This window comes from Bos indicus x Bos taurus, chromosome 1 (assembly GCF_003369695.1).
Source record: "Bos indicus x Bos taurus breed Angus x Brahman F1 hybrid chromosome 1, Bos_hybrid_MaternalHap_v2.0, whole genome shotgun sequence".
Taxonomy (NCBI): Eukaryota; Metazoa; Chordata; class Mammalia; order Artiodactyla; family Bovidae; genus Bos; species Bos indicus x Bos taurus.
In genome coordinates, this window is record NC_040076.1 from 135376661 (window position 1) to 135396414 (window position 19754).

At 45.0% G+C, this 19754-nt stretch overlaps 1 protein-coding gene across 1 annotated transcript in view; it reads right to left on the reverse strand.

The window, feature by feature from the left end:
* Positions 1-221: 221 nt before the first annotated feature.
* Positions 222-19754, reverse strand: part of BFSP2 (beaded filament structural protein 2) — a 77238-nt gene continuing 57705 nt past the window's right edge. The window contains exons 5-7 of the mRNA XM_027545835.1: positions 5369-5500; positions 2942-3162; positions 222-505 (exon numbers count right to left, since the gene is read on the reverse strand). Coding sequence (XP_027401636.1) covers positions 502-505; positions 2942-3162; positions 5369-5500 — 357 coding nt within the window. The 3' untranslated portion in view covers positions 222-501. The remainder of the gene's footprint in view (positions 506-2941; positions 3163-5368; positions 5501-19754) is intronic.

Consider the following 19754-nt stretch of genomic DNA (forward strand, 5'->3'; position numbering starts at 1 on the left):
CCCCAATGGTGGCAATCTGGTATGCTGAGCACAACTCTCACCCCAGAAGCACATTTATGTTGATAAACCCATGAGCAGCTGACCCTTGAATAATGAGGAAGATGGCATCATGCTCCAGGACCCTTCCAGAAGCCTTTTAAGAATGGCCCCAAAAGGGAAGGCCAGGTAGGTAAAGTGATATCCATCTCTATCTGATAGTGGGTTGAACAAGGTGGGCAGACTGGAAGCCACACACAAAGCATTTATTTGAGAGGGGCAAGGGAGATTGCTCGAGCTGTAGACTACTTAAATTAAGGCAGCAGGACCCTCTCCACTTCCAGGAAGCTTTTCAGCTCAAGCTGAACCAACCAGGAAATCCAGCTTGGGGTGGGGAGTGGGAAGGGTGAGGGGAGATGAGGGTTGGGGGTGTAAGGGAGTAGGGATGGGAATTCCTCAGGGAACTTCATTGGTCACTTGGTGAGGAAGCCAGCATTTTCTTCATGAAAAGAGGGTATTTCTCCATTAGCTGAAAGAAAAAAAAAAAAACCCAAAACACATTTGAGTGAGAAAAGCCATGGATGATGAAAATTAGTAAAGACATCACAATAGGATTACAGGAAAGGTAGATGTTTCACAGAAAGAATTTGGCCTTTGGAACAAGACAGTTTGAGTTTCAACTCCTACCTCCACGGTTATTAGCTGTATGACCTTGGGTAAATGACTTAAGATCTCTTTGATTTTGTTTCCTGTCTGTAAAATGGGGATAATGATGTGGTTCTGGCAGAGTTTTCAGGGGAAATGAAGATAGTATAGAGCTTGAGACTGCTGGCACATAGAAGGCACTCACTGAATGGCGTTCTTGAAGTAAATTTAACCAGTCTTGTTACTTTTGTGTTTCAGTTATTCATACACACCTGAAAAAATTAGTGTTGTTACAAACGTCTAGCTTTTATAACCAACAGAAATCAATCCAATAAAAAGGCAGCTGGAAACAGGAGCTGGATGCCACGGTTTTCGTTTGAAAGGAGTGAGCGTTAGGTTGCTTCCTGGCCTTCTCACCTTCTAAGAAGGGGATGGCGCAGAGCACAGTGAGAGTCCGGACTCCTGGCATCCAGTCCAGCTCTGCCTCCCCGTGGGACCATGGGAAAATCTTTTTCTGCTCTGGACTTCTTATTCTCTCTGGAATCATGAGCCGTTGTACTACATAATCAACAAGTCGTCTCTTAGCCCTGCTATTCTATTTCTAATTCAATGTGTGCCATAGACTGGACCTTGGAGGGCACGGAGATACAGAATTATGATGAAAGAAAGGCTTGAATTTCCTTAAAGAATTGGCAAGGAAGCTGAGCCCCAAGCCTCACGCCTATGCTTCAGGGTGTCCTTACCCATTAAAAAAGTACTGCTACGTGTATATATATGTGCATGGTGTATATGTATATATACCACACATATGTATATAAATGTGTTATATATGTATCTGTACCACACACACATAAATGTATATATACCACATACACACATGTATGTTCATTGACGTACACATGTCATTCCCAACCTCTCACCTCTGTCCACTATGGAGGCTGGAAAAGCTAAATAGTTGCTTTCCCAGCTTCCCTTGCAGGTAGGTCTAATCATGTGAGCAGACTGGTTAATGAGATAAAAAAGAAAGTCGATTGGAGGCCTTCTCAAAACATTTTCCCTTCACTGAAAAAAGGAGTGAGTCATGCAGGGAAAATCCTTTCTTCTGTCCCCTCTTCCCTCCCTCTTCTTGCCATGCATGAAGTTATGCTCTCTGGAGCTGTGATAGGCATTTGGCAACCATGGGTGACAAAGATGAAGACAGGAATGGTAAATCAGAGGGATGAAATGAGCTGGGGACCTGACTGACATCACGAGCAGCCTAGCCTCTCTCATTTCTGAAACTTTCAGGTGAACATGGTTTATGCGCTTGCTGCTCAAAGTGTGGTCTGTGGACCAGCAGTACAGGCATCGCCTGAGAGTTCTGTCAGAAATGCAGAGTCTCAGGTCCTGTCTCAGACTTATAGAAGCAGAATTTGCATTTTTAAAAAGATGCCCAGGCTTGGCATGTTTCAGGAGTGTTGATTTATAGCTTCAGTAATAAGGACTTACTACATGCAATGGCACCCCACTCCAGTACTCTTGCCTGGAAACTCCCATGGATGGAGAAGCCTGGTGGGCTGCAGTCCATGGGGTTGCTACAAGTCAGACGCGGCTGAGTGACCTCACTTTCACTTTTCACTTTCATGCATTGGAGAAGGAAATGGCAACCCACTCCAGTGTTCTTGCCTGGAGAATTCCAGGGATGGGGGAGCCTGGTGGGCTGCTATCTATGGGGTTGCACAGAGTTGGACATGACTGAAGCGACTTAGCAGCAGCAGCAGCAACATGCATCAGAAAGCATTGCTAACAGCTACCATGTAGTATGAGGTAAGTGTGAACCATATAGGTGTGTCTATAGGTGTGTGTCCATATGTCTGTATACATGAATATATACTGACATCCACATATATATGTATACACACGTAAGTATATACTATATATTCATCTATATATTGTTGTTGTTTAGTCGCTAAGTCATGTCTGACTCTTTGCAAACCCATGGACTGTAGCCCCAGGCTCCTCTGTCCATGGGATTTTCCAGTCAAGAATTCTGGAGTTGGTTGCCATTTCCTCCTCCAGGAGATCTTCCCCACCCAGGGATCCAACGCTTGTCTCCTCCTTGGCAGGTGAATTCTTTACCACTGAGCCACCAGGGAAGACAAATACTATGTACATATGAATGGAAAAGTCCTGGGAGGACAGTCTGGCTGTGGGAGTTGAGGGGGTGTGTTGGGCGGTGATTTCTCATTTTTACATTAATTACTTTTATAGTATTTGAGAAAATGTGTAATGGAAACCTATGAGTACCTACCCCCTCCTAACAAAGCTAGCAGAGACGCACCTGCTCTCCTCGCGGTCCAGCAGCGCGTGGTAAGACGCCACGTCCCGCTGCAGCTGGCATTTGTGCGACAGCAGGTGCTCCCGGGCCTGCAGCTGCTGCTCCGCCTCCGCGCGCATCTCCCTGAGCTCCGCCTCCAGCCTGCTGACCACCGCTCCCAAGTTCTGCAGCTCGATGTCATGCCAGTGCTTGGCATCGTGCAAGGTGTTCTCCAGGCCTCGCTTCTACAAGAGAGGGAACGCAGGCCAAGCCTGAGGCCGAGGGACAGGCCCTGGGAAGAGGGAGGTGGGCAGAGCAGTGGGAGGGGCTGGCCTCGGCCTGGTCTGTCCGTTTCTCCCATGACTATTACCTTGACCGACTGAGGTGGCTCAGTGGGGAAGTAATGAATCCTCCTGGGGAGGCCAGAGTCTTGTTTAGTCTAATTCACTGATCCTTCCTATGGGGGTGGGGGTGGAGGTGGAGAGGGAGACGAGGAAGAAAAAGAGGGGAGGAGACCAGAAGGGAGGGCCTATGAGACAGAATGATGAGAGAAAATGAGAGGGAGATGAGTGAGAGAAGGAGAGAGATAAAAGGAGACAGAAATACACACACACACACACACACACACACACACACACAGGAGGCAGTCTGCAGGTGTTTCTTCAAAGAAATTTTGCAGTCTTCTCCCTGAACTGCCTCCAAGCCTTTTTGCTCCTGACTGCTCCCCCACTGGGCCCCTTCCTTCCTCTGTGAACCCCCACTCACCGTCCTGCTGGGATGCTGTCTCCTGCACGCTTCCCACATTCCACAGTCAGAAATAACGTCTCTGGTCCCTATACCCTCGGCATGTCTTTCCTCAGTGTCTCGGTAGCACTCTGTGCTAGTTCCTCTTCCCCAGCTGCCCCTTCGCCCTACCCTTAGCCCGTCTCTCTCTGAGCTGAGTCACACCGGTTGGTCTCTACCAGACTCACGATTTGGTCATCTCTGTGGCTGACTCCTGTGTTGATGTGTCCAGCACAGACGTCTCCCCACCCATGCAGACTTGCTACTGAGGTTCTTCCTAGACATATACACAGGTTGTGGGCACCTCAAATCAAGGTGTTCAAAGTGAAGCCATTGGCTTCCTTCCAAACCTGCTGGCCCCTTCTCTCCTGTGCTCCAGCTGGTGAACTCAACAGGAGCTAGAAGCCAGGGAAAGATATGCCCCTGATCCTGCTTCCCTCCCAAATTCAGTTATCAGAGTCCTGCCTCTTCTATATTCTGAAACATTTTCCCATTTGTGCCCCCTGTGCTCCAGCCACCAATACCCTGGATGACTGCTTATCGCCTCTCATCTGGAGGAAACTCTGTGGCCTCCCAGCTCATTTCCTCTGACTGTAGTTCCTCCTCCTCTGCACCACAGCACCCCCCTCCCCCCACCCCACCCTACCCTGCTGCTAACAGCAGCCACCGTGTGCTGTCTAAAGCCCAAATCTGCTTGTATCCCCCTCCTCCTCAGCTGGCTGACTCCTATTCACCCCATGTCCAAGATCAGGGGTCACCTTTCTTAGGAAACCTCTTGTGCCTGCCACCACCAGGCTGGATTAGGGTGTCCCTTCTCTGGGTTTCACAGCTTCCCAAGCACACACATGCCCTTGAAGTGGGCTGAGCTTCTTAGGGCATGTCTCCTCTAGCAGATGCTGAGCTCCTTGAGAGAAGGAACCTGGTTTCTATAACCCCAGAGATAAGACAGGACCTGATACAGAGCAGGGGTGTGTGTGTGTGTGTGTGTGTTGCCTAAATGACAGCACTTGTATTATGGTTAAACTTACTGCCCTGTCTCCCCACTAGACTGAAACTTTCTTCTCATCTTCCCATATACCAAGCCCTGCAAACTGTAGGGCTTTACTGACCAGTAAACACCTTTAAAAAATGGTATGCATCTTTAACAGTTTTTAGTACTTCTAATTATGTAGTTCTATAATTTAGAATCTGGCCTTTTATATGACACATAAAAAACAAATATCCTTCTAAATTGGACTGAGTCTTGTTGAAACAAGTTTCTGTACTCTCTTTTAACCATTGTGACTGAAATGGAAGACTCTTGCTCAAGATGTCATCTTGAATCATGACTACTGTCAAGCAGAGGCCATCATATTATCTTATTTAAATCTTCCTAACTTTACAGGATATGAGAATGTTGAGTCAGACTCCCATCCTAGGTATGTCTACAGGTGGCAAAATGTGATTAGTAGAAATAAACGTAGATCAGTGTCTGCTCTGGTTATTATTTGCTGGTAAGATCTGGGATGCTAACTCTACCTACTACACTTGGCATTCAGTATCAGATGATCCTTTGCAGGCCTCAAACCTCTCACGTGCTGTGAGATGGGAAAGCCATATGACTACAGTTAGACAGTTGAGAGTTAAACTTGACACAGGAAAGGCCAGGACTGTTCCTGGCCCACTCACCAGAGCTCGTAAGGATTCCGTCTCAGCCTGCAGGCTCTGGATTTGGCAGGAAGTGTTGTGCAACTCCACCCTGAGGGCTGCAGCCAGCTTCTCTTCCTGGGTCTGGGCCCTGCGAGCCAGTTCTGCCTGTTGCTGTGGAGAGTCAGAAGTGAGAAGAGGAGCCATGGCCTGAACCCGTCGTTTCCTCTCACCCTCTTGGAAACAGCCATTTGATTTAAAAATCACTTTTTTTTTTTTTTTAAATAGGTGCCCACATGAACTTGTTGGAGAAGGCAATGGCACCCCACTCCAGCACTCTTGCCTGGATGGAGGAGCCTGGTAGGCTGCAGTCCATGGGGTTTCGAAGAGTTGGACGTGACTGAACGACTTCCCTTTCACTTTTCACTTTCATGCTTTGGAGAAGGAAATGGCAACCCACTCCAGTGTTCTTGCCTGGAGAATCCCAGGGACGGGGGAGCCTGGTGGGCTGCCGTCTCTGGGGTCACACAGAGTCGGACACGACTGAAGCGACTTAGCAGTAGCAGCAGCACATGAACCTGTATTCCAACACTTAAGTAATTTGAACATATAATGCATGCAAATAGAATAAAATACAAAAGATCTTCTAAAGGATATATAGTATAAAGTCACCTTTTCTTCCTGTGCCCTAATTACTTCATTCTGTTTCTAGTTTCTTTTATCTCCTACCAGAGCTATTTCATTCATTTATCAGATCAGATCAGTCGCTCAGTCGTGTCCGACTCTTTGCAACCCCATGAATCGCAGCATGCCAGGCCTCCCTGTCCATCACCAACTCCTGGAGTTCACTCAGACTCACGTCCATCGAGTCAGTGATGCCATCCAGCCATCTCATCCTGTGTCTTCCCCTTCTCCTCCTGCCCCCAATCCCTCCCAGCATCAGAGTCTTTCCCAATGAGCCAACTCTTTGCATGAGGTGGCCAAAGTACTGGAGTTTCAGCTTCAGCATCATTCCTTCCAAAGAAATCCCAGGGCTGATCTCCTTCAGAAAGGACTGGTTGGATCTCCTTGCAGTCCAAGGGACTCTCAAGAGTCTTTCCAACACCACAGTTCAAAAGCATCAATTAACAGATGCGTATGAACATCCCTCCTTGCTTTGGTACTTAATACATTTTTAGAAACTATTCTATAGCAGTACATGTAGATCAATTACATTCTTTTTAAGTGTTGCATGATATTACCTTGCTTGGAGGTACTGTGATTATTTGGAAGTTTCCCAATGATTGACACTTACCTTGTTTCCAGTCTTGGCCTGTTATGAACAATGATGCAATCCCTCAATTTCCATACATGGGGGGATCTCTGAGGGGTAAATTGCTGTAGTGAAACTGCTGAGTCAAAAACATAGGCATTTCAGACTTCTCTGGTGGCTCAGTGATTAACAATCCGCCTGCCAGTGCAGGGGACACAGGTTCAGTTCCTGGTCTGGGAAGATTCCACATGCTGGGGAGCAGCCAAGCCTATGTACCGTAACTACTGGAGCCCTTGTGCTCTAGGGCCTGCGAGTCACAACTAGTGAGTCCACATGCTGCAACTGCTGAGGTCTGTGTGCCTAGAGCCCATGCTTAGCAACAAGAGATGCCACTGCAAAGATAAGGTCATGCACCGCAGCAAAGAGTAGCCGCAACTTGCCACAATTAGAGAAAGCCTGTGTGCAGCAATGAAGACCCAGTGCAACCCCCCAAAATTAATTAATTAATAATAAAAAACCCAGTGCTAAGGGGTCATCAGGAAGGATTATAAAAAAAAAGTAGGCGTTGTAACCATGATAAACTTTGGAAATTTGAACTCCCTCCAGCGTTGCAATTGTCCCACATCTTCTTCCAACAAGGGGTGAACCAGCTCGACCTGAAAGCTGCTGTTTTCCTGTAAAGATCCATCTGACCACCACTGTGAATACAAGGGGAAGATCTGTGCTTCTCCCCAGAGCAAGATGGACATATTCTGATTCCTCCTCCATTCACGAGAGCGGGTCACTGCTACTCCTCTTTGCTGGAGAAAAGGGAAAACACCAGAGTTCTCCCTCGTGTTTCTTCAGTGCAGCCCAATGAAAGGTCTCCAAGTCAGTGATGTAGGAGAAAATAAACTGCTTTCTCTCCTAGGTTACTGGCTTTCTGAGTTTCCCATCTTTACCACATATGAATACTTATTTATAGAATTACACCCAAATAGTCCACCTAATTGACTGGCTAAAAAAATCCCAAATCAAAAGGCTCACATCTCAGTATCAGTTCTGCCAATTCTTGCTGTTTGAGGTCTATTAAGAGCTCAACTAAAATGTCCATTAAATGCCAGGGAGCAGCTGAAGGACAGCAGAACCCATGGGCTCAGCTCTGACTGGTTGGCCCATGGCTGTGTGTCTCTGGCCCATTATTCAGCCTCTCTGAGTTCCAGTCTGTACCCTTAGATGATGTTGAGTGGGGAATGATAATCATATGATGACTGCCTCCTGGGGTCACTGTGAGGCTCCCATCAGTTATGCATGTGGAGGTTTTAGGGACATTAAAAGTGTGCAAATATTGGCTCTGTATATTTTCTATATGTAACAAGGAATAGTAGCTAACAAATGAGTTTGCAAAACTCACTATAGTTGAATACTCCTAATGATAACTAATGGGCTTCCCAGGTGGCTCAGTGGTAAAGAATCTACCTGCCAGTGCAGAAGACACAAGAGATGTGGGTTCGATCCTTAGATTGGGAAGCTTCCCTGGAGGAGGAAATGGCAATTCAATGCAGTATACTTGCCCGGAAAATTCCATGTACAGAGGAGCCTTGTGGGCTACAGTCCATGGGGTCACAAAGAGTCAGACATGACTGAGCTATACAGTAGTTTTAAATCAGCCCTGGTGAGAGTACTTACACCATGGAAACTGGCAAACACTACAAATCAGGGACTGAATTATTGTTTTGTTGATTGTGCAGACTTAAGAAAGGGATGCAGAAAGTGTTAATAATGCAGATTAAACTTAAAAGTGGGTCATGTCTATAGCTATTGCATTGATAATGTCACAAAAGTTAGAGGGGTTATTCTTCAAGTATTTGAAAATTACTATGTGATTCACAAAGAAGTCACTCATAGCACTGATGAATGAACTCATTAAAGTCAATGAAAATATCAACCAAAATTCACAGCAGAGTTGTCCTCATTCCTATGATGTGAGTGACTTTTTGTTTAATTTGATATTAATAATCAAGCACTTTTCTGATTTTGTGACACTACAGTTGATGACAGAATTATTAAAATGGCTGGCAGATTTTGTAAGAAATAGCAAGTCACACTGAAGCTATAGGTTCTAATGGAAAAACAAAGTGTTTTATCCTAAAATTTGTTATTTCTAAAATAACATAAGAAAATTTCAACAGAAACTTTTATGTTACCTCTAAGTAGTATAGGCAGAGTACATCATGGGAAACGCTGGGCTGGAAGAAGCACAAGCTGGAATCAAGATTGCCAGGAGAAATACCAATAACCTCAGATATGCAGACGACACCACCCTTATGGCAGAAAGTGAAGAGCAACTAAAAAGTCTCTTGATGAAAGTGAAAGAGGAGAGTGAAAAAGTTGGCTTAAAGCTCAACATTCAGAAAATGAAGATCATGTCATCTGGTCCCATCACTTCATGGGAAATAGATGGGGAAACAGTGGAAACAGTGGCTGACTTTATTTTTTTGGGCTCCAAAATCACTGCAGATGGTGACTGCAGCCATGAAATTAAAATATGGTTACTCCTTGGAAGGAAAGTTATGACCAACCTAGACAGCATATTGAAAAGCAGAGACATTCTTTGCCAACAAAGGTCCGTCTAGTCAAGGCTATGGTTTTTCCAGTGGTCATGTATGGATGTGAGAGTTGGACTGTGAAGAAAGCTGAGTGTCCAAGAATTGATGCTTTTGAACTGTGGTATTGGAGAAGACTCTTGAGAGTCCCTTGGACTGCAAGGAGATCCAACCAGTCCATCCTAAAGGAAATCAGTCCTGGGTGTTCATTGGAAGGACTGATGTTGAAGCTGAAACTCCAATACTTTGGCCACCTCATGCAAAGAGTTGACTCATTGGAAAAGACCCTGATGCTGGGAGGGATTGGGGGCAGGAGGAGAAGAGGATGACAGAGGATGAGATGGCTGGATGGCATCACCAACTCGATGGATATGAGTTTGGGTAAACTCTGGGAGTTGGTGATGGACAGGGAGGCCTGGCGTGCTGCGATTCATGGGGTTGCAAAGAGTCGGACACGACTGAGCGACTGAACTGAACTGAAGTAGTAATATGAATATGACTGGCACATAAATACGTGTTTACATTTCCCTGCAGAGAGAATGTCACCAGCACAGCATGAGTTAGAGCTGGGCACGAGGGGAAGTCCAGTCCCATGGAGGCACACTTCAGTTCCTTGGTGGGCAGGCCTGGGGTAAAGCTGCTGGCCAAGGAATGAACTGTCCCTCTACTGCATTCAGATAATGTAGTCTGTGGTTCAGTGGTACACACTGGTCTCCGGAGAGATGAATCTCCATGTCTCAGTTTTATTAGCAAAATGCTGTACCCAAATATTTTCCAAGTATTCTTAGACAACGAGCATGGTTTGTTGCATATATGAATACTTATTCAAACTGTTTTTATTTGAATCAATTCACTTTTTCTTTGTAAATAAATGTCTTTAAAAATGTGATCTGCAGTTAAGTTCTCAAATATTAACGTGTGGCCGCATCATCTGGGAGACCTTGTGAAAATGCAGATTCTGAGTCAAGAGATCCTGAGTGGGGCCCAGGAATGTGCATTTAAAACTTCCATGTGACGCCTGGTCCATGGAAGCAAAGTTCTAGGTTGTTACGAAAACTGATAAAACTGTGTTACTTGCCAAAGATAAAAGATAACTGAAAAGTCAATAAAATGAAAACAAGCCACTGTATTGTATTTTAACACATGCTGCTTGCCAAGCTGCTGAATCTCAAAGTTGGCTTTCTCTTTGTTGAAAGGTGGAGTTAATAAATATAAGAGAAGTGTTAGTGACGTCCCATCACTAAATGGAAACTTTCTTGCACCATTTTTTAAATTAAGGTGGAAAGAAAAAGAAACTAATTTGATCCCTATGGGTGTAAATATTGTTTTATATGACATCTCCAACATTTTCAAGAGGAGAAGGCGGTGACAGAGGATGAGATGGTTGGATGGCATCACTGACTCAAAGGACATGAGTTTGAACAAACCCCAGGAAACAGTGAAGGACAGGGAAGCCTGCTGTGCTGCACTCCGTGGGGTCACAAAGAGTTGGACACGAACAATAATGACAACCTTCTTAAATCAGCTTGCCACAAATGATACTTGCCCTTCATATGAAGACAGTCAATTGTTTTAACTCACCTAAAAGTATAACATGTTCTTCTCCAGTGGCTTTTAGATGTATGTTGACCCAACACCTCCAGATTTCTCCTCATACACCAAACAGCAGCTATGTGTTTCTGGCCCCTGAGCATGGGAAGGGAGGACCTTGATCTGCGATTCAGTGCCATTGCTGGGATGTGTGCTGAGATTCAAATATGTTGGTTCCTAGGCTTGCAGATCAGCTTGAAACCTTGGCTCCACTGTGCAGGAGCTGGGCTACTCAGGTTTGCACTCCAGTAATATTTCTGGGGCAGAAGAGCATATTGGCATTTTGAAATATGGTAAACATTTTCAAATTAATTTTTACAAATTGGCATGGTGTTGCACATGAAGGATGGATGTGAGAGAAAAAGAGCAGCAGACTCTCAAGGAAGTCAGAATGAAGAATTGGATGGTAAAGAGCCATCCAATCGGAGGGGAAAAGAGCCATCTCCACACCCCACCCACTTTGCTGATTAGCGCAGCCATTCCTCCAAACACCCTGGGCACTTGGAAAGGTGACTTGGAAGTGGTGATTGTGTGGTGTGAGGGGAGAGTGAGAGTTTAAGAGGAGGCAGAGTATGGAGAGCAGTGACGTGGGTCCAAGCTGAGCACTGAACATGAGTCCAAGCTGAGCACTCAGGGGTGGACATGTGCAATCTGCCTTTCCCTGAGCAGTTGCTGCATGGGCTCCAGAGTCTCACAAGCTCTCTGGGTTTTGCAGCTGGGGAACAGCTTTACCAGAGCATCGCTCTGCCAACGTCCTTGCTCACGTCCTTGCTCTTAAGCTTCTCAGATCTCGCAGGATTACACTGACCTCATTATGGTCACATTCATGGAGAAAGGGAAAGCAATGGGTTCCTTGGAGAAGCAGGGGTTTCTGATCTTGCTTCACAGAGGAATCTTACGCCTGTTGGGCTACACTCCATGGGGCTCTCAAAGAGTCGGACATGACTGAGCAACAAACACTTTCATTTTCACATCCACATAGAAGGCACAGAATTGTGGTCTGGAAAGATCCTGACAGAAGCCTGGCATAACCTTTTGGTTCCTCAAGACAAAGCCCTCCCAGCCTCACACATGACGTCACTTGTGCTCATCCTTAGGAAAGAGGATGAATCAAGGTCTCCCTGCTCCCCAGCTCCCCACCCACTCCACGTGATCTGTCTGGGTCAGCCTAGCAGTGAAGACTGTTGATTCTATAGTTAGAACACATGGTTTGAATCCTAGCTCTGCCATGTCCTAACTTTGTGATCTTGGGTAATTTATCTAACCTGTCTGTGCCTTAGTTTCCTTCTCTATATGATGGTTGAAATCACAGTAGCTATCTCAGGTTAGGAAGATGAACTAAGAACAGGCCTGTCAAGTGCTCTGGACACTGTTTGGCACTTGGTAAACCCTTAATAAGCTCCTGCTTTCCTGGCTCGGTTCACTCTGTCCTGCGAAAGAGTGGTCTTTCTGTCCGCTGCCTCCCACCTGCTCCCCACCTAACCTCACACTAGGGTGTGGCACCTTGTGTGCAGGAACAACTTCGTACTCACCCCTCAACTTCCATCTCAGGCACCTAAACTGGTTTTTACCCCTAGAACATACCCAGCGACCTTTATTTAAGGTCAACAAAGTATCCCAGGCACAGGTTTGGGACTACAGTAGAGGAACATCTACCATGGAATTAAATCAAATCTCCTTTTCATTAGGAGGACTAGCTGTCATTATTATGATTATAAGGTACTTCATAGTCACAAGTGTCATATAAATGCTATTTAGCTGAGGAAAGCTTTTGCCAGGCAGCTACCCCAGCCAGATGTAGGATTTAGTAGGGAGAAGGCTGGATGCCACCCAGGAGGATTTGGGTTCGCCTTAGTGGGAATTAAAAAGAAGTTCTTGTCTCCCTCAGTGAAACATCAACACTGGCAGAAGAGCTGGCCTGGCCTGGCTGAGCCAAGTCTCTTCTTGAATTTACATGAGAGCTGTTTGGCTGCTGAAGGTGCTTTCTTTAGGGTATAGGAGCAATTCACAGCCTCAGTTGAAGCTGCCAAAGGAAACCCATGGGAGCACGTGGTCTGGCAGACCCCTGCCTTCTTGGTAGTGTGCAAGTGTGCCCGCTGATGAAAGAAGCAGAAGAAGCTCAGGAAGGAGGAGTATTCTGAGGATAAAAATAGATTTTTCTTCCTAAAGTAATTATTGAAAAAGTTGAAATGACAGCATTTTTGCTCTGGTTCATGGAGATCACCCCATTTCTAAGAAGGCTCACCTCTGCTCTGCCCCTGCCAGGAGACCAAATGTTGAATACAAGCCACCCTACCTTAATGTCTCAGAGACTTGTGTTGTCTTGTTTTTGCAGATCTCTTGGTTTAGAAGTAAGATTCCTATGCTTTTCTTGGGAAAGAGCTACTGTTAAGAAATATCCAAGACAGATTTGAGATCAGCAGAATCAGGTGCCAGGAATGACCAAGAATTGAAGCCAAGGACTTTGTGTCCACAGCACCAAGCTCAGGGCCTGGAGCCTGGTTTGTCCTTGACAGGCTGCGTCTGAATGAGTGAGCGAGTGAAGACTTCTTGGTAGAAGGTGTGAGGACAAGGTTGCAATGGTGAGTGATCCCCTGATAGCCAACTGGGTGTTGACCAGTCGTGGGGTTGAAAACCCAATATAGGAGGTGAGGACCTGGGTGCGCTCTTACAACACCTGTGATTGTGCTGGGTAGTCAGATAAAGAAGAGGGTGTGACAGCCTCTTCATATTTCCTACTCTTGACTCTCCACACCTGCCCCCAGCTGCACCAGCTGGGTCACACCACCGCAGCACACAGCTACAGGAACCAAATTCTGGCCCTTGGCTCCTATACTAACACTTCCTTACAGGCTAATAACAACTTTTGAAAGCTAGCTGGAACCATCATAAAGTAAGTAAAAAGACCAGTGACAGGGAGGTCCCTGGTGGTCCAGTGGTTAGGACTCTGTGCTTTCACTGCCAAGGCTTGGTTTATTCCCCGGTCAGGAAATTAGGATCCCGCAAGCCATGCAGTGTGGCTAATAAAAAAAAAAAAAAAAAAAGAAGTGACAAGCTAGGAAGATATCATGGAGAATTAATTATTTCTCTAACGTACAAACAGCCACTACAAACCAGTAATAGAGTCCAAGACCTAATAAAAATGGGCAAAAGATATGATCTGATAGAATACACAAAAGCAAATATGGATGAAATTCAGCCATGATGTTCCACCCTCCTCATAATACGACAAAGGCAAAATAAAAATATACTGAAAAACCATTTTTACCTATAATATTGGCAAAGATCACAAAGAGATCACAGTGTGAGAACTCAGTCTCAATGAGGATGCAGGGAATATATATTCTCAAACATTTCTAATGAGAATTGTTACAACCTTTACGGAAGGTAATTTGGCAATGTTTATCAAAATTACTGATTGGACATAATTTTTGCTCCAGCAATTCCATGTCTATAAATTTATCCAACAGATACATTTTTATATTGGGAAAGGAGGGACATACACAGTTAGTGACTAATCATTTATAATATTATAGGAAAGATTGGAAACCACCATTCATCAACAGGGTACAGGTTAAATAAACCCTAGGATACACATTAGCTGGAACAAAGGTTGGCAACTTTTCTGTAAAGAGCCAGATAGTAAATGTTTTAGGCTTGGCAGACCATATGGTCTCTGTTGCAACTACTCAACTCTGCTGGTACAATGCAAATACAGCTGTAGACAATATATAAATGATGAGCATGGCTACATTCCAATAAAACTTTATTTGCGGAAAAACAGGCAGCAGGTCAGATATTGCTTGTGGGCCAGATTTAGCTTTGTTGCCCTCTGGAGTACAATATTGTGCAGCTAAGAAGCAGCATGTTCCAAATAATACTATTTGTGTAAGAAGAGAGAAAATATGTACATATTTTCTTGTATATGCATAAAAAATGTCTCTGAAAGGGGACATAGGAAAAGAGTAACATTTATTGACCCAACAACAAAGCCTGGGTGCCTGGGACATGGGTGAGGTGACACTTTTCACTGTTTGTTATTTTGTATATCTTGAATTTTGAACCAAGTGAAGGTACTAGATATTAAAATGAATAAATAAAATAAGAAATAAAAGTAAGCTGGGGCTCTTTTCAAAGCTGACTCTGTGGTGTTTTTATGAGGTTTAGAAATGCTACATGATTCCTCTTCAGTGCTTGCTGTGAGGACTTATTTCACGGAAGAGCCATTGAGATTATAGCCAACTCATCAGCACACAGGGACCCCCAGATTACAGATACTCTCGGAGTCTGCTTTCCCAAAGGAACTCCCCCAGTTGACTATCATGGCAGGACCATATGGAGCTTCTAATTTCCCATCTTACAGTTGAGTGCCAGAAATGCATTTAGAAAAAATTGACTCTTCCAGGTAAAAGCAAGTAAAGAAAAGGCACAGACACAGCAGCCTGTATAAAATATATACCCCACAGGGCAAGCTACTGTTTGTGAATATAGATGACATGGTGACACGTTATCCAAAGCTTCTAGTTGCTCACGGGTAGATCTAGATCCATGCTGTCCAGTATGGTAGCCAACTAGCCAACACATAGTGATTATGTAAGAAGTTATAAAAAATAAATCAAGAGTTCAGGTTCTCAGTCGTATCAGGCACATTTCTGGTGCTCAATAACCACGACTGAGCTGCCTCACTGGACTGCTGCACAGGTCACAGAACAGCCCCTCCCCCCACCTGCCCACGGACACTTTCATCAGAGGGTACCACTCCGGTCAGTCTCAGTGTCTTCTCCAGCTCTAAGTTAGCAGCAACCAGAAACCTCACAATTCATCTCCATCTGTTCAGCTTTCTTCGTTCTTAACCGTCTCCACAATCTGTCATCCTGACTATTTGAGGCATGATGGTTACAGCACAGACAAAGTTTCTGACCACAAATGCCTTAAACTGATCTGAGGCAAGTGTGGCCTATTGTCAGGGCAGGAGGCATGGGAGCAATCTTTGTTGGGGAGCCCCTGCCCCTGAGAGATTCATCAGAGCGCCACCCCCTGCCCAACATTAAACAAGCCTTTGATTATTGTGCACATCACCCACCTGCAGTGAACAAGGACAGAGATGCAACTTCTAGGAATTGGGGGGAGGGCCTCCAGTTCCACCAAGGGCAAACTGAAGTGGTTAAGGCCAACCTTTCAATCCCTAAGCAGCCTGATTCAGAAACTTGGGGAGCCCTTAGTCTGCAGAGTGGCCCCATTTCTAGGAGAACCGCACACTGGTAAGGAAAAGATCAGGTGGAAGAAACATGGGATCATATATATCATGATGGACTGACACTGACGTAAAAGGCTATGGATGGGTGTGTGCTAAATCTCTTCAGTCGTGTCCGACTCTTTGTGATACTATGGACTGTAGCCTTCCAGGTTCCTCTGTCCATGGGATTCTCCAGGCAAGAATACTGGAGTGGATTGCCATGCTCTCCTCCAGAAGACCTTCCTGACCCAGGGACCGAACCCCCGTCTCCTGCACTGCAGGTAGATTCTTTATCACTGAGCCACAGGGAAAGCCCACAAAAGACTGTAACAGGCATTTAGGATTACATTCCTGAAAGTGTCTTTTTGGCTACCCAGAACATCATTCTCCTGTTGATGATATGATGCTTGAATTTTTGCACCTGTGAAAGAAAAACTTAGTAGAAACAGCCTGGTTGCAGGGAAACTAGAAGCTCCCAGCTCTTTCTCCTCCTTTTCTCCCTTTCTACTTGCTTTCCTTTCTTCCTTCCTGGTTGCAGAAAACACATCTGTGAAGTGGGAATAACAATAGTTCCTACTTTTGAGGCTGTTTGAATGAACAGAAAGGATGTCAGAGGTCTAGCCAGCACAAATGGCCTCACATGGTTATCGGTTTAATTTTTGAATTCTATTAATAGTCTTCTAACAATGATGGACAGATGACTTCAATGCACCCGTAAGTTCTGCAAAAGTTTTAGGAAGAAGAGCACTGTAAGATCTTAACCTAGCCAAGGTATTTGCACTTAGGACTCTCTGTTTTGTTTGTTACTCTACAGAGTGGAAATATCTCAGCACATGAATCTAGGAAACAGGCAAATAATAGCGACTCTACTGGATTTCCCAAGGTGGTCTTTTAAGGTGGTAGTTGCAGACTGAGTCGGAGAAGGCAATGGCACCCCACTCTAGTACTGTTGCCTGGAAAATCCCATGGATGGAGGAGCCTGGTGGGCTGCAGTCCATGGGGTCGCTACGAGTTGGACATGATTGAGTGACTTCATTTTCACTTTTCACTTTCATGCATTGGAGAAGGAAATGGCAACCCACTCCAGTGTTCTTGCCTGGAGAATCTCAGGGATGGAGGAGCCTGCTGGGCTGCCGTCTATGGGGTTGCATAGAGTCGGACACGACTGAAGCAACTTAGCAGCAGCAGCAGCAGTTGGGTAATGTGTTCCATGGCTAACCAGGTGGTCTGGAGGGTGGTATGGCGTGCTGTTGGAGGTTCTCAAAGTATACCCAGATATCCTGAGTTGGGTAACCACATTAAACAGAAAAGAAAGGGCCAGACTTTAAAACACTCTAAAAATTCTCTGGACCAACCTGATGCCCCAGTCACTGAATCCTGCAACTTGAGAAACTCCGAAAACTGGACCAAGGTGGGAATGTAAATTGATACATCCACTATGGTAGACAGGATGGAGATTTACTAAAAAACTAGGAATAAAACTACCTTATGACCCAGAAATGCCACCACTGGGCATATATCCTGAGAAACCATAATTGAAAAAGACACATGTACCCCAATGTTCATTGCAGCACTATTTACAATAGGCAGGACATGGAAGCAACCTAGATGTCCATCAACAGATGAATGGAAAAAGAAGCTGTGGTACATAAATGCAGTGGAATATTACTCAGCCATAGAAAGGAACACATTTGAGTCAGTTCCAATGAGGTGGATAAACCTAGAGCCTATTAAACAGAGTGAAACAAGTCACAAAGAGAAAAACAAATATGGTATATTAACGCATATATATGGAATCTAGGAAGATGGTACCGATGAGCCTATTTGCAGGGCAGCATCTCCATTGCTTATGACAGAATGATGACATGGGGCTGGGGGGTGGGTAGGAAGGGGAGAGTGGGGATGAATGGAGGGTGTAGCGTGGAAACAAATACACTAACATATGTAAAATAGATAGCCAGTGGGAATTTGATGTATGACTCAAAGAACTGAAACTGGGGCTCTGTGATAACCTAGAGGGGCTGGATGGGGTGGGAAGTGGGAGGGAGGCTCAAGAGGGAGGGGACATATGAATACCTATGGCTGATCCATGTTGATGTATGGCAGAAACCAACACAATATTGTAATTATTCTTCAATTAAAAGTAAATTAAAAAAAACTGGGCCGCTGAGGTTCCCAACATCTATAACACCATGACTAGAGAGAACCTATCGGGAACTTCTTTACAAGCTTTTACCGATTAAGAGTTGGCAGGAAAGTGTAGCAGATGCCACACCAGCCTCCAGACTACCTGGTTAGCCACAGAACAAGGTAGACAGCGTCCACCTTGACTCCTAGGTGACCCGTTAGTTCTCCCCAGCTTCCTTCCCACTGCCAGATTGTGCAGCTGGGAGCTCTCTCTGAAGACTCTGAAAGGTCACTCAGCTAGCAGATATCAGATGACTGTCAGGAGAGGGTATTACTACCCCAGCTTCCTGATCTCTCTTATATTCTTTACTGTCCCCCAGATCCACAGTGGGGATGCTCCAGTCTCTCACAGTGGGAGCTGGCTGGATAGTGTGTTCGTTGGTTCACTTCTCTGCTTCCTGCAACTTCCAAAGAAACTACCTACACTTCAACATTTGTCTCAGGATCAGTTTCTGGGGGAATGTAAATGAAGACAAATTAATCATGTCAATTAATTTTTAGCCTCTCCAGACTGAGAGGTAATTAAACACATGTCTATATTCTCTCTGCAAAAGGTTTTGAAAGCAGTGTGTGCTAAGCTATTTCACATTTATGCTTTGCTGCCAAGAAACAGACGAGAGATGTTCCGGCTGGACAAAAGTCAGCCCCCGAGGGCATGATGGCAACTGACAAAACTATTTATTGGAGGACTTTGGCTGTCAGTTCTGATTGCTGTGGATGATTAGAAGAATTCACTCATTCTGCAAATATTTTCTGAGCTCCGCCTCTCTGCAAGAGGCCCACTGGAAGCATTGGCCAAATTGAAACAAATACTGTGTATTCTCTGAGATGTAGCTTTCAGATTACTCTATTTAAAATTAAAACAACAACAACAACAACTCTAATGGATCTGTTTAGAATTAACGTTTGAATGACTGTTGGGCTGATGATGATTCTCAAGAGGGTAAGGGAAGAATAATAACTAACAAATTTTTTCTTTTTCATGTGATGCACAATTTATTTCTGTTAATTACAGAGCCCCTCCACCCTTTCCCAGAGAGATAATCACTATGGTGTGGTAAGGACCCTGGGGGTGTTAGGACAGAAGCAAGTTTGCAGACTGCTGGGTCAGTATGATTTAGCTTTGGGAACAGGGCCAAAGAGAAGTGACAGCCCAGCGCAGAGAAAGGGTCCCTGGACCCAGAGTCAGGAGAGCTTAACAGTGGTGTTACATCCAGCTGTGTGACCTCAGGACATCAACTACCCTCTGTGGGTCTTAATTTCCTCACCTCTAAAATGAGGGTATGGGACAGATGGTCTCCAGGGTCATTCATTGTAAATATTCATGAGTCCCCTAAGAAACAATGGACCCAAACCAAATCTATGTTTTGGTTTCACTTTCTCTCTGTGCTGTTTCACTTCTCGCGGTTGTGGAGGCTGTATTTCAAAGGAGTTACTAGGCACTATTTGCTGTGGAAATTGTTTGTAGTGACCCGGCCCAAAGAATTGAAAGAAGAGGTGTTGGAAAGGGGTAGAGAGTAGAGAATTGGGGAGTGGAAGACACTTTCTGGACTGGAGAATTCGGGAGGATCCACATTT